We start from the raw sequence: 13523 nt of genomic DNA on the forward strand, positions 1-13523 counted from the left end.
ATCCGCGCAGCGGAGTGAAATATGGACCGGAGCGGGGAGAGACGGGAGGCAGGGAGGTGAGTAGGGAGGCCGACGCAGCAATCGAGGCAGGACAGCATAAGCGCTGGGTTTAAGAGGGCAGCAGTTCGGCTGGAGAGTAGAGGCCCGATTTTAGCGACGCCGTGAAGGTTGAACCGAGAGGATTTAGCGACAGACGGAAGACGCGGGTTGGGCGAGACGAGTTGAGGGTGACGCCAAGGTTAAGGGCTCTGTGAGACAGGAAGGATGGCGGTTCCGTCTACGGGGACGGTAAAGTCGGGGTGGCGGGGGGGGCGGGGGGGGCGATGACGGGGTCCGGGTGGGAAGATGAAGAGTTCTGTCTGGGGCACGTTAAGTCTGGGGCGTCGGAGGGACGTCCGAGTAGAGACGTCCGGAAGGCGGGAGGGAACGCCGGGACCGCAGGGGGGGCGGAGATCGGGGCCGGAGACCGTCCGCACAGAGGTGGTGGTTGGACCCGTCAGAGCGCACGAGCTCTCCAAGGGAGCGGGAGTAGATGGGGAATGGATTCCCGATCAGACCGTGAGCCCGTCGACGGGCGGGGACCGTCTCCATCTGTGGCCGAAGTGTCCCTTCCAAGCGCCTAATACGGTGCTCCGCACAGAGTGAGTGCTCAAAAGATACTACTGAACCAATGAATTCCCGGAACCGAACCCCGAGGGACTCCCATAGTTAGGGGGCGGAGGGGGCGCGCGGAAGGGGAGTGGGAGAAAGAGACGGAGAACGGGCGGCCAGAGAGTCAGGAGGTGAACCGGGTGAGGGCGGCGGCGGCAGTTGAGCCAAGGGCAGGGAGCGGGCTGCTGCAGGGAGGATGGCGGCACCGCGCCGTGGGACCCCGCGGGGAGAGGACGGCGCCTCCGCGCCGCGGGAGGCCGCGGTGAGGTCGGCGCCACCGCGCCGCGGGATGCCGCGGCGGGGCACCGTCGGCAGGCGGGGCGGGTCCGGGGACCCGGGAAATGGAGCGGCAGCGGCGGCCGCCGCGGGGAACGAGCCCCGTGGGTCACGTCCGACGGGCAGGGGCCGTTCCCACCTCATCCACGGTGGGGCCGGGGGCGGGGGCGCACGCAGAGCCGCGGGCGCAGCCCCAGAGGGCGGGCGAGCCCGGGACCCTCGCCCGCCGCTGGGCGGGGGTCCTCCCGGCCGGGACCGAGGCCCTCCGGGTGGAGACCTACCCCCAGGCCCTTCCAGGTGGAGAGGCCGGACCTCGGGCCGGACCGGCGAGGAGAGGCCGGACCTCGGGCCCAGCAGGCCAGACGGGCAGTGAGCCGCGAGCCTCGCGACGGGTTCCGGGATTCACCTTGGGACTTGGCCGGCCCCTCCTTCCGCTCATTGGAGAACGCCCAGATCGACAAAGAGATCGAATACCGACGATGGTAATGACGACGAGGGCATCTGTTGTTGAGCGCTTACCATGTGCAGAGCACCGTCCTAAGCGCTGGGGAGGATACAAGGTGATCGGGTCGTCCCACGTGGGGCTCACGGTCTTCTTCATCCCCGTTCGACCGACGGGGTAACCGAGGCCCAGAGAAGTGAAGTGACTTGCCCAAAGTCACGCAGCTGACGAGTGTGTGTGTGTGTGTGTGTGTGTGTGTATATATACACATATATAGAAATAGATAAATGTACTGACTGTATATATCTTTATTACCCTATTTATTTTGTTAATGAGACGTACAGCCCCTCGATTCTATTCACTGCTATCGTCTTTGTCCGTCCGTCTCCCCCGACTGGACCGTGAGCCCGTCGACGGGCAGGGATTGTCTCTATGTGTTGCCGAACTGTACATCCCAAGCGCTCAGTACAGCGCTCTGCACGTAGTAGGCGCTCAATAAAGGCTACCGAACGAGTGGCCGAGCGGGCCATCGAACCCACGCCCTCCGACTCCCCGGCCCGGTCTCTCGCCCCCCGAGCCCCGCCGCCTCCCACCCGCCCCCTCCCCCGAGCCCCGCCGCCGGCTTCCCGGGTCCCAGCTTGCCGCTCAGACAGGGACGGACAGCGCGATACTTGGAAATTTTAGATTTATTATAACAAAAACTAGGACGTGTTCATCTGTGCATTCTGCTCTAATAGATCTCCGGCTCCAGGAAGGGTCGAAACGAGCCCGAGAGAATCCCGCCCGCCGGGGCCGCCATCAGGGACGCGCACGCTCTCGCACCCGCGCGCGCGCGCAACGCACGCTTTCCGCGGGGGCGCGGGACGGGGCGGGGGGAAGGGGAGAGGAGGAGCAGGCTCGGGGAGGGATACCCCCGGGGGGTCTCAAACCCGGCCGGCCGGAGGGGACGGAGCGTTCCCCGACGGGTCGTCCGTCCGTCCGTCCGTCCCCCCCCCCCGCCGCCGAGCGGGGACCGGGGGGTCGAGGGGGTCGGGGGGGTGGGCCCGGCCCGGCCAGACCGAGAGGAGAGGCGCTCGGTCGCTCGGGCGAGCGCGTCCCGGTGCCAACGGTACAAAACGTTCCCAAGCGTCACTATACGACACTGAACTATTTACAGCGATCACTTCCCAATCGACTGTTCTCTCAGAGAAAATTAGTGAATCTCGGTGACGCGAGTCACCCTACAGCAACTCCTAGGAGTCAGTCTCCGTAGTCTACGAACGTCTACCGTCTTCAAGAGCGAAAAGAAAGCCTCTCCCCAAAGGAACACGGTGTCGCGATACCACTCGGTCATTCGGCGCCGGCGACCCGCCCCCGCCCTCGCCCGCGAGTCGCCTTTGAAAAATATTACGTCGTCATCCGTTTCTCTGCAATATATTAAACCTCTGTGCTTCGTTTTTACAGTCGCGATAGGTCAGGCGCAAAGAGTTAACCGATCCGGCGCACGGCGGCGAAGCGTCGCCGCCGGAAGAGACGCGGTCGTCGTCGGGGACGGCGAACGGGGGGGGGGGGGGCGACCTACGGAAGCGGGGTCGGGGGTCGGGGGCGGGCGGGGGGGGGGGGGCCCGAGGGCCGCCGGGGGACGGCCCCGCGACTCCGCTCCGCCACGCCCCCTCGGTTCGTCCACCGAGGTTTAAAAACGGGGCCGGGGGCCGGGGGCCGGGGGCCGGGTCATAGCGGCGTGTCGTAGGAGTCCGGCGGCTGGTCCGGCGGATGCCGCTGGGGCCGGGGCTGGGGCGGCGGGTGCTGCGCCGGCCGCTGCGCCGGCCGCTGCAGCCGCTGCTCCTGGTGCTGTTTCATGATCTCCTTGACCTCCTCCTCCAGTTCCGGGGGGACGATGAACTGGTCGTCCGGGTCGGGCTGGGCCGGGGCGGCGAAGTAGCCCCCGGGCCTCCGCAGGGGCGCCTCGGCCGCCACCTCGATGACGTTGTGGCTCCGCTCCTGGGGCGCCACCGAGCCGTTGCCCCGCCGGCGCCCGACGGTCCCCGCGGCGGAGAGGTCGGGCCTCCTGGGCGGGCCGGCCTCCTCCTCCTCGCCGCCGCCCCCGCCCGCCGCCTCGTCGCCGGCCTCCGCCGGGCCCGGCGGCTCGGCGCGGCCGCAGTGGATGTCCACCTCCACCTCCACGCGGCTCCCGTTGCTGAACACGCCCCGGACGGGCTCCTCGTCGTCGCTGTCGAGGCCGTTGTCGGGGAAGGCGCCGGAGAAGGCGGCGTCGGACAGCCGGCGCCGGAAGGAGCCGGCCGGGCCCCCGGGGTGCAGCGTGCGGCGCTGCTCGCCGGCCCAGGCGGCGGGGCCGCCGTCGCCCGGGGCGCCCCCGGGGCCCGGCTCGTCCGAGGCCGTGGAGCCCACCTCGCTGCTCATCTCCGAAGCGGAGACCTCGCCGCTCGTCTCCGAGGCCGGGCCGCCGCCGCCGGCCGCCGGGGCGCGGCCGCCCGTCCGGAGGGCCGCTCCCCGAGGCCCCCGGCGGGGGCCGGCCCGGGGCCCGGGCTGGGGGGCGGCGGCGGCCCCCCGCCGCAGCGGCGGCAGCGGCAGAAGCCGTCCTCGGGGACGCCGAGCCGCACCACCACCGCGCTGATGCTGTCGTTGCAGCCGTAGCTCTGGGCCAGCGTGCACAGCTTCTTGGCGGCGGCCAGGGCGTCGGGCACGTCGCGCACGGCCTCCACCGCCTCCTCGGCCGCCAGGCTGTCCCACAGCCCCTTGCTGCCCAGGATGAAGAACTCGTCCCGCGGGGTCAGGGTCACCGACTGCACGTGCGGCCGCGGCACCACGCTCGGGTGGAGGAACGTGTAGCCCAGGATCCGCGTCGAGTCCGTCACCCCGTTCACCTTGCCGTCCTGCGGGGCGGGCGGACAGGAGGAACGGGTCGCCTCCGCCCCCGGCCGCTCGAGCCGGACGCGGGCCCGGTGGGACGGGCGCCCGCTGAGGTCGGGGGACCCACGCCGACGGGTGGGCAAGCGTGCCGCCCGGGAGGAGCCCCGCCGGCGGCCCCCGAGGACGGAGCGCGGCTCCGGGGACCCGGCGCCGCCGGGGCGCGCGTCCCCCGTCGGCCCCCGCGCTCGCCGCACCCCGCGTCCCGGCGGGGGCACGACGGGCGGAGACGAGGGGGTGCCGGCGAGGGGTGCCGCGCCGGGTGCCGGGACTGGAATCCATTCCTCTGCGCGGGACGGCTCGGGATCGAGTCTCAGCGTTCGCTCCCCGCCGGATAGTCCATCGGGGCGTGCGCGCGCGCACACGCCCTCGCGGGCCCCCGCCCCGGCCCAGGGTGCCACATCCGCCTGAGAGCACCGTGGCCCGCGGGCCAGATGGGCAGTGAATCCGAGGGAGCCGGGGAGGAGCTCCCGGTCGGGGGAGTTTCTCAGCCCGACCACCCATCCCCGTTCCCCGAGGGTCCGCCGGCCATCTTCTCTGGCTGGAGGGGGCGGCCAGGAGCCGGGGAGGGCGGATATACCTGTCCGCTCTCGGCCGGGAGGGGCCCGGGCCCGCCCTTCCCCCGGCCCGGGCGGACAGACGGACGGAGAGACGGGCGGCCGGGCGGCAGAGAGGAGAGCCGGCCCGCTCCGCCGTTCCCCCGGCTCCCGCCCCACGGTCTCCCCTCCCGCCCCGGGGGGCCGCGGCGAGACTCGGCCCGGCGGCGCCACGCGCGCAGACGGGCCCGGGCCTCCGGGGCACCGGCGCCGCCGCCGTGGCCCCGGCCCCCCGACGCCACCGTCGCGGGGGGCTCCCGGGACGCGCGCGCTCACGCCCGGCGCCCGCTCCGCCGGACCCCCGGTGGACCCGCCCCGGGCCCCCCCCCGCCTCGCCCGCCCCGGGACGGGCGGCCCTCTCCCGGCCGAGGGGGCGGACCCGGAGCGGGCGGGGGCGGCCGCCGGGGAGGCGCTCCGACCGACGGCGGTCACGGGGCTCCCCGCTCGCGAGGGTCCCCTCACCTCGGTGACGATGGCCTTGTTCTGCTTGACCCTCTTCCACTCCTCCTCACAGCTCATGACGTAGGACCGGGACAGGGGCACGGGCTTGCCGTCGCGACAGAGGACCGCCCGGCACTTCCCCACGTTGGCCGACGTCAAGGTGAAGTACCCGCCGGGGTCCAGGGGGTCGTGCTTGACGTGGCAGAGGACGGCCGAGCCCCCGAGCTTCTGTCCGGCCGTCCCGAGTTTCCTGCGAGTCGGGGGGAGGGAACGCTCCGCCACTCGCCCGGGGTCACCCGGCGGGCGGGTGGCTCCGTTCCTCTGGGCCCCAGTTCCCCCGTCTGTAAAACGGGCATCCGTTCCCCGTTCTTCCGTTCTACTCACGCCGTGAGTCCGGCGGGGGACAAGGACCGGGTCCACCCTGATTATCCTGTACCTGCCCCGACGCTGGGTGCAGAGCTTGGCGCCCAGTAAGCCCTCGGATACCCCAGACACGCCCACGCCTACCCAAAACACGCGTCCCGGTGAGCGAACGCAGAGCGGTTGCAGTCCGTCTCCCCCGACTAGACCGCGAGCCCGTCAGCGGGCGGGGATGGTCTCTGTCTGCTGCCCAACTGTCCGTGCCAAGCGCTCAGTCCAGTGCTCTGCACGCAGTAGGCGCTCAATAAATACTATCGAACGAATGAATCACCGGCCACGGGCGGGGAGAGGGCGGGGATCGTGGAGTTCGGAAGGGACGATCAGAGCCGAAAGATTCTCCGTGTCCGGTGCCGCCTCGCTCTCCCTCGGAGTCCCGGCCCCCGGCCCCGACACCCCCGGCTCGCTTCTCGCCGGCCCCGGTCTACCCGTTCTGAAAGGTCACAGCCGCGACGCGTCGTACGGACGCGAGCTCTCCTTCGGCCACTTGGCCGCGCTCTCCCCGTGACCCCGGCCCCGCTCCCCCACGCTCTAGAGCAGCGTCGGTGCCGCCGGGAGGGAGGGCGTTTCCGCCGCGCGCGCGCCGGCTGGCGTGGGACGGCGGGACGGGGAAGGTCTGGACGTCGCGCCGGCCCCACGGTGTCGGTTTCGAGCGTGCGAGTCACCAACCGGGGCACGGGGCGGGACGCCGCGCGTCCCCCCGGGACGGGCCTCGGCGGGAGTCCTCGGTCCTCGGGCGTGCCCCCCTCGGGACCGGCGCGGCGCGGGGCGGGACAGCGGGCGCCTGGAGGAGACGGCGGAGACGCCCACGGAGGAGACGCTCACCTCTGCATGACGATGAACGTGTTGACCATGTACTCCTCCTCGTTCTTGGTCTTCTGCAGCTCCTCCGCCAGGACGTCGCTCATGGTGCACTGCAGGAGGTAGGGCACCTCCACGTTGCGGTCGCCGTCGAACACGCCGTAGAGCGCCTCGCGGTTATCGCAGAAGTTGGTGGCCGACAGGGCCGCCACGCACAGCCTGGGAGCGGACGGCGGATCCGACGCGTCGGGAGGGAGGAACCGGCCCCTCTCCTCCCTCCTCCGCCCCGCCCCGGCGTCTCCTCGTTCCCGGAGCGTCCCGCGCGGGCCGGCTGGGGGCTCGTGACCCCCTCCTGCCCTCTCCCCGATCCGGCCCGGCCGCCCGCTCCCGCGGAGGGGGAGGTGGACCGGCCGACCGGCTTGGGCCGGGGGAGGAGCCTCACCGCCCCAGAGGCCCTCGCCCCATGGGGCCCGAAGGGGCCCCCGGGGCAGAGCCGACGAGAGCCCGGTCCGTGGCCTCAGCTGCCGGGAGACCCCGTCTGGATCCCGGGAAGGGACCTCGGAGCAGACGGTAATAGCGATGATAACGTCGGTATCTGTTAAGCGCTCGCTATGTGCCGAGCGCCGTTCTAAGCGCTGGGGTAGACACAGGGGAATCGGGTCGTCCCACGTGGGGCTCACAGTCTCAATCCCCATTTTACAGACGAGGGAACCGAGGCACAGAGAGGTCAAGTGACTCGCCCACAGTCACGCAGCCGACAAGCGGCAGAGCCGGGATTCGAACTCACGAGCCCCGACTGCGAAGCTCGTGCTCTCGGGTCGCAGATCCGAAGGACGGGTAGGACACGGAGGACGGGGACCGTGGGGCTTGGGGGTGGAGGGCGAGGCCCAGTAAGCCGCTAATGCGCCCGACACCCGAAGAGAGGCGGGCGAGCCAACGGAGCACCCGGCTCGACACGGGCCCTCCTCCCCTTCCCCCTCCACGCCCCATCCCCACCGTCCCCCCGTCGGGACGCGGCGTCTCTTCCATCGGAGCCGCCTCCCCGCCACGGTCGGCGGACTCGCGGACCCTCCCGCGGGTCGGACGGGAAACCCCGGCGGCCGCCGAACGTCCGCACGCTGCCAGACACGGGGCCAGGCGGGCCCGGGAGCCAGAAGACCCGGATTCTAATCCCGGCTCCACCGCGCGTCCGCCGTGCGACCTCGGGCCGAGTCGCTTCACTTCTCCGTGCCTCGGTCACTTCATCCGCCAGCCCCGAGTGGGTCGGGGACCGTGTCCAATCTAATTAACTTGCATACACCCCAGGGTCTGCAACAGGGCTTGGCACAGAGTACGTGCTTAATAAGTACCGTTACTATCGTCGTCATCGCTATTACAGAGAGTTTGGGGAAAGGAGGAGAGGAGGAGGGGAAGAGAAGAGGAGGAGAATGAGAGAGAAGGAAGGGGAAGGAAAAGGAAGGGGAGGGAAAAGGAAGGGGAGGGAAAAGAAAGGGGAGGGAAAAGAAAGGGATGGGAGAAGATGGAGAGAGGAGGGGCGCAGGACAGAGAGGTGGAAGGAGGTAAGGAGAAAGGCGGGGGAGGCATTTCCACATTCGGATCAACTCCAGACCCCGGTGTCCCCCGGGGACATAATGGGCCACGATGGGCCACCGAGCCCGGTATCCTAGCCACCCCCGGGACCAAGCGGGACAGCGGGCAGAGGCTCGAGCCCGGAAGCCCGCCGCAGTCCCGCCAGCCCCGCGGGCGCAGAGAGAGACGGCCTGGGCCGGGGCCTCGCGGCGGCGGCGGCGAGCGGGGCAGGCCGGCCCGGGGCCCCGGGGCCCCGCTTACTTGTTCTTCACCCCCGACGCCTCCGTGAAGCCGTGGCTCCACACGGCCGGGACTCCGGCGGCGGCGCCGGCCGACGGCTGGTCGATCTTGAAACAGCGGATGTTACTGCCGGAGACAAGGGAGGGGAGAGCCAACGGGTCAGGGGCCCCCGCCGCGGTCGGATCCGCCGCGGGGAGGCCGGGCCGAGGCTCCTCTCCCAGCGGCGGGCGAGATACGGACCCTCCGGCCCGCGGGGGACGCGCGCCGCCCGGAGGGGGTGCCTCAGGGCACCCGGGCTAGCCCCCCGCGGGCCGAGGGGCGGCAATCCCTCCCCGGGGCCTCCGGACGGCCAGGACGCCGCCCGGGCCCACCGGAGGGCCGGCCGACGGGAGACGCGACGACGGATCGCCCGGGGAACCGCGGGTCGCCTCCCGGGGCCGGCCGGCCACGAGGGACCGGCGGGCCGCCACCGGCGCCGCGGGACCCGGGCGGGCCGCCGGCTCGGGGCGCCGGGACGGGACCGTCCGACGGCCGGGCCCGCCCCCCCGCCGAAGGACCCGTGGCTCTGCTGGGGCGGGGCTGTCTCGGACGGAGGTGTGTCTGTGTGTGGGAGGGTCTGCGTCGGGGGGGAGGTCGCGCAGGCGTGCAGACGGACACAAAGATGGACCAACAAGAGCCCTTTCCGCCCACCTGTCCCCCGCCTACCCCCATCCCCCCCCCCCCCCCACGGGAGCAGCGCGGCCTAGCGGAAAGAGCACGGAACTGGGAGTCGGAAGCCCCGGGTTCTAATCCCGGCTCCACCGGCTGACCCCGGCCACGTCGCTTAACTTTCTTCATTTTTAAAAAGGGGATTCACCATCTCTTCTGCCACCCCCTCGGACCGGGAGACCCGGGAGGCACGAGGACTGCGTTCGATCGGATTAACTTGTCGTCGTCCCCCATCCCGCCGCTCGGCACAACGCCCGGCACGTGGGAACCGCTCAGACGCCACGGTAATCGTCATCGTTGTGGTCATCGCCGTCACTACTCTACGCATCTCCTCCCGGCTTCACGCCCGCTTCCCTTCCGGGCTCCCCCTGCCCTGTTGGGTTCTGAACCCGGGTCGGATTCGGATGGGCCGGCGGCGCTCCTCGGCGCGGACGTCCCCCGGGGGCCGCCTAGGCCGGTGCTGCCTCCACTTACTTGAGCAGTTCCAGAGTCCTGTGGTCCAGGACCAGGCGCGGGTTCCCCGTCAGGTCGAGTTCTTGCAGTTTGGGGGGCAGGTTTTCGGGCAACGTCACCTCGCTCAGCTCGTTACAGCTCAGGTCCACGCACTGCGGAACAGGCGGGAATGACGACAGAGGGCGGGGCCGGAGGGCACGGCCCCTCCGCGGTCCCGCCGGGGGGGCTCCGGGACACCGGGCGCCGCTGGGGGGGGGCCGGGGCGCGGGCGGACCCGCGGCCGGGGCCGCTCGGGGAAGCCGTCCGAATCGGGCACGGCCGGCTCCGGGAAGGAGGCGGGGTCTGGGGCCGTATCTCGGCCCAGATGGGGTTCGAAGGGACGGTCCTCGGCGCCGGGAGCCGGGGCGGACAGAGTCCTGGGGAGGCAGGGCGGGCGGCCGGGGAGAGGTCAACGGCCGAGCGCGGGAGGGGAGGAGGAGCGGCGGGCGGGGGGGGGGGGGGGGGGGGCACCTTGATTTCCGGCAGCTGCATGACTTCTGGGAAGACCTCAATGCAGTTGGAATGCGCGCTGACGGTGTGCATGCGCCTGCAGGCCAGGATGGTGGTAGGCAAGGCCTTCAGCTTGTTGCCGCTGACATCCACTTCCTCCAGCTCCTCCAGCTTGGCCATTTTGCTGAAAGAGCCGGCACAGAGACGGGCGGGGGACGGGCGACCCCATCGGCAAAACTTCAAACTGGACGCCGAGAGGCCGGGGGCGATCCGACCCCGAAGCCCCGCCCCGAAACGGAGAAGCCCCCGAAAGTCTTCGGCTCCCGGCGTCTTTACGGAGGGCCGGGAGGCGCCCGCGGAGACCGTGGGGTGAGGCGCGCCTGCTCGCTAAATCGAAACCCGACCGAGAGGCCCGAAGCCGGCAGGGACGACGGGCTCCCGGCCAGGCGTGGCCGCTCCCTGGGGGTGGCGAGGCCGGGGAGGTTCTGTGAGGAGAAGCCCGGAGAAAGACGGCGGAGAGGGCGACCGGTCCCCAGGGCTCTCCGGAGCACCCTCACCCCACGTGAGGGGACTCCCCCTCACAAAGGCCGGGGAACCCCTTCCCCGACCCGGACGTCCTCTCCGCCGGCTCTCGGGCCGGGCTGCCGAGCCCCCGACCGGCGAGGCCCCTCGGCGGCTCCCAGGAAGAAAGAGGACGAGGGACCTCCCGCGCAAGGCGCGCAACAAGCTCCCCGGGGATCCAGCCTAATAATGATAACGTGGGTATCCGTTAAGCGCTTACTACGTGCAGAGCACCGTTCTGAGCGCCGGGGGAGATACAGGGTCATCGGGTCGTCCCACGTGAGGCGCGCAGTTAACCCCCATTTTACAGACGAGGTCACTGAGGCACAGGGAAGTTAAGTGACTCGCCCACGGTCAGACACACAGCCGACAGGCGGCAGAGCCGGGAGTCGGACCCATGACCTCCGACTCCGAAGCCCGGGCTCTTTCCACCGAGCCAGAGGCGGAGGCCTAGAGGAACGACCCGCATCCCCCTCGCTACCTCTTCCCTCGCCGACCACCTGGACCCATGAGGGGCAGCTGCACCGACCTCCCAGCCCAACAGAGATCGCAGAGAGACCTGGAACGGCTGAGGAGAGCCGGGTGACGTCCCTCGGGCTTCGGGAGACGGAAGCTTGTTCCCTACTGACCGGGAACGCCTATCTCCACCGGCGGGGAGGAGGGGGAGAAGGGAGGACGGACGAGAGGAACAGCAAGGGGAGAAGCGGCACGGCTCAGAGGGAAGAGCTCGGGCTTGGGAGTCAGAGGACCCGGGTTCTAATCCCGGTTAAGTCCCCTGCCTGCGGTGTCATCCTGGGGAAGATACCAAAGTGCTCTCTGCCCCTCGGTTTCCTCATCTGCGGAATGGAGATTCAATACCTGTTCTCCCTCCCCCCGAGACCGTGAACCTCACGCGGGACGGGGACCGTGTATAACCTGATTATCTTGTATCTACCTCGCCCCGTAGCACGATGCTCGGCAGACAGTACGTGCTTAAAAATCCCACAGTTGCTGTCGTTATCGTTGTTATTGTGAGAATGAAAGGGAGGAGCAGAGGGGAGGCGAGGAGGTGGAGAAGAAAGAGGAAGAGAAGACGGAGGAGGAAGTGGAGGAGGCAGAGAAAGAAGGGGGGGAGGTGGAAGAGGGGAAGGAGGTGGAGAAGAGGAAGAGGGAGAGGAAATGGACCAAGAAGCTGGGGGGGGGGGGGGCGGGGCGGGGCGGGGGCAGGTCGGGGTGCCCTCTACCTGGCCGGGAAGCTCTGGAGCCGGTTGTAGGCCATGTGCAGGATCTTCAGGCGGGGGTGGCCCGTCAGGAGGGGCACGCACTTGTCCGTGAGGCGGTTGTTGGTCACGTACAACTCCTGCAGCGCGCCGGGCGTCTCTTCGGACAGCGTGGCCGGGGGAAGGGTCTCCAGGCCGTTAGCCGAGGCGTTCAGGTACCTCAGGCTGCGGGGCGGAAACGGCGACGAGCTCGCGACACACGGTCCGGCCCGGGTTCAGACGCGCCGCCCGAGGCCCCGACTCCGTCCACCTCCCGCCCCGGGCTGTTCTACGTGTCGGTCATCACTAGTAACAGATGGGTCCATCCGCCGGTAGTATCTGATGAGCATTTATTGGACGCGGGCCACGCGGCGCTCGGTCCCTGCCCGTAAGGAGAGTACCATCCGTTTAATGTTACGCTGTACTCTCCCGAGCGCTCGGTACGGCGCTTTGCACACAGTAAGCGCTCGAGAGATACGACCGCCCGAACGAACGAGGCAGACGGCGAAATAACTGCAGACGGGGGAAGCGGCAGAGTGTAAGGCTACGGGCCGTGGGGCTGGGGTGAAATCGAAGTGCTTGGCGGGGACGGACCCAAGCGCACGGGGGACACGGAAGGGATTGGTGAGGAGGGTGGGGAGACGGCAGGTTAGTCGGGGAGGGTTTCCTGGGGGAGATGAGATTTTAGTCAGGCTCTGAAGATGAGGAGCGTGGGGGGCCCGCCAGACACGAAGGGAGAGGGAGTTCCGGGCTGGACGGATGACAGGGGCGGCGGCAGGGAAGAGGGGTTTGAGGCCCGGTGAGTAGATGGGTATCGAAGGAGCGAAACCACTACCGGTCGTGGTCAGTTGTTGGCTCCTCTGAATGGTCACCCGCTAGGCGATCGGCCCCCGAGTCCCAACAATTAGTCTCTACGAACCAGCTAACCCGGTTTGAAGAGCAGTGAAGAGAGGCAGGAAGAAGAGAGCTGACGGAAGGCCTTCAAGCTGAAGGTGAGGAGTTTCTGTTACCGGTGCCCAGCAAGGCCAGTGGGGGGGGGGGGGGGGGGGAGAAACGTGTGCGCACGTGTGCGCACGCGCGCGCGCGCGTGGGAAGAGGACAAGCCGCCACCCCTCCGTCTCACTCCCCTCCCTCTTCCCCTCTCCCTTCCACCCACCCTCTCGTTCCTCAGCCCGAGAGTCCTCTCCTCAGTGGGGCTGACAGTCGACCCGACCCGTCTCCCACCCGGCCGGCCCTCGGGGGGGCCACGACGTCCGCGGCGGACCTCCCGGCACCCCCGACGCTCCCACCTGACCGGCCCCTGCACGGACGGATCTCGCGGGACCGGCCGACTCCGCAGTCCCCGGCCTGGAGTCGAGTCCCACACGGTCCACGGCCAGGGAGGACACGCACGAGCGTAAGCTCACTCACGTGCGCGCGGGGGACCCAGGCATTTTTTCCGTGGCTGGGGAGCGGAAGCCCGACCTGTCGGAACCGGGATACGAACCGACCGGGTATCCACGTTCGCCCCGCGGGCCTCGACCGGATGGACGGACGGGCGGAAGTCCCTTGGAGACGGAGACCCTCCCCCCGTCCGCCACGGCCCGGTTCCCGGAAAGAGACACGGATTGCCGTCCCCCCCTCCACCGCCGCCCCCGGAAGTCAAACCGGGTTAGCCGGTTCGAAGAGACTAACCGTTGGGACTTTGGGGCTAACCACCTAGCGTGCGACCATCCGAAGGACCACGACCGGTAG

The 13523-nt window shown here is 69.9% G+C and overlaps 1 protein-coding gene across 1 annotated transcript in view; it reads right to left on the reverse strand.

The window, feature by feature from the left end:
* Positions 1-2992: 2992 nt before the first annotated feature.
* PHLPP1 (PH domain and leucine rich repeat protein phosphatase 1) overlaps positions 2993-13523 on the reverse strand; it is a 45795-nt gene continuing 35264 nt past the window's right edge. The window contains 8 exon segments of the mRNA XM_029053643.2: positions 2993-3823; positions 3826-4242; positions 5335-5563; positions 6556-6750; positions 8362-8466; positions 9523-9653; positions 10012-10174; positions 11775-11975. Of these exon segments, the coding sequence (XP_028909476.1) occupies positions 3080-3823; positions 3826-4242; positions 5335-5563; positions 6556-6750; positions 8362-8466; positions 9523-9653; positions 10012-10174; positions 11775-11975 (2185 nt within the window). The 3' untranslated portion in view covers positions 2993-3079.

Source organism: Ornithorhynchus anatinus, chromosome X3 (genome assembly GCF_004115215.2).
Source record: "Ornithorhynchus anatinus isolate Pmale09 chromosome X3, mOrnAna1.pri.v4, whole genome shotgun sequence".
Lineage (NCBI taxonomy): Eukaryota > Metazoa > Chordata > Mammalia > Monotremata > Ornithorhynchidae > Ornithorhynchus > Ornithorhynchus anatinus.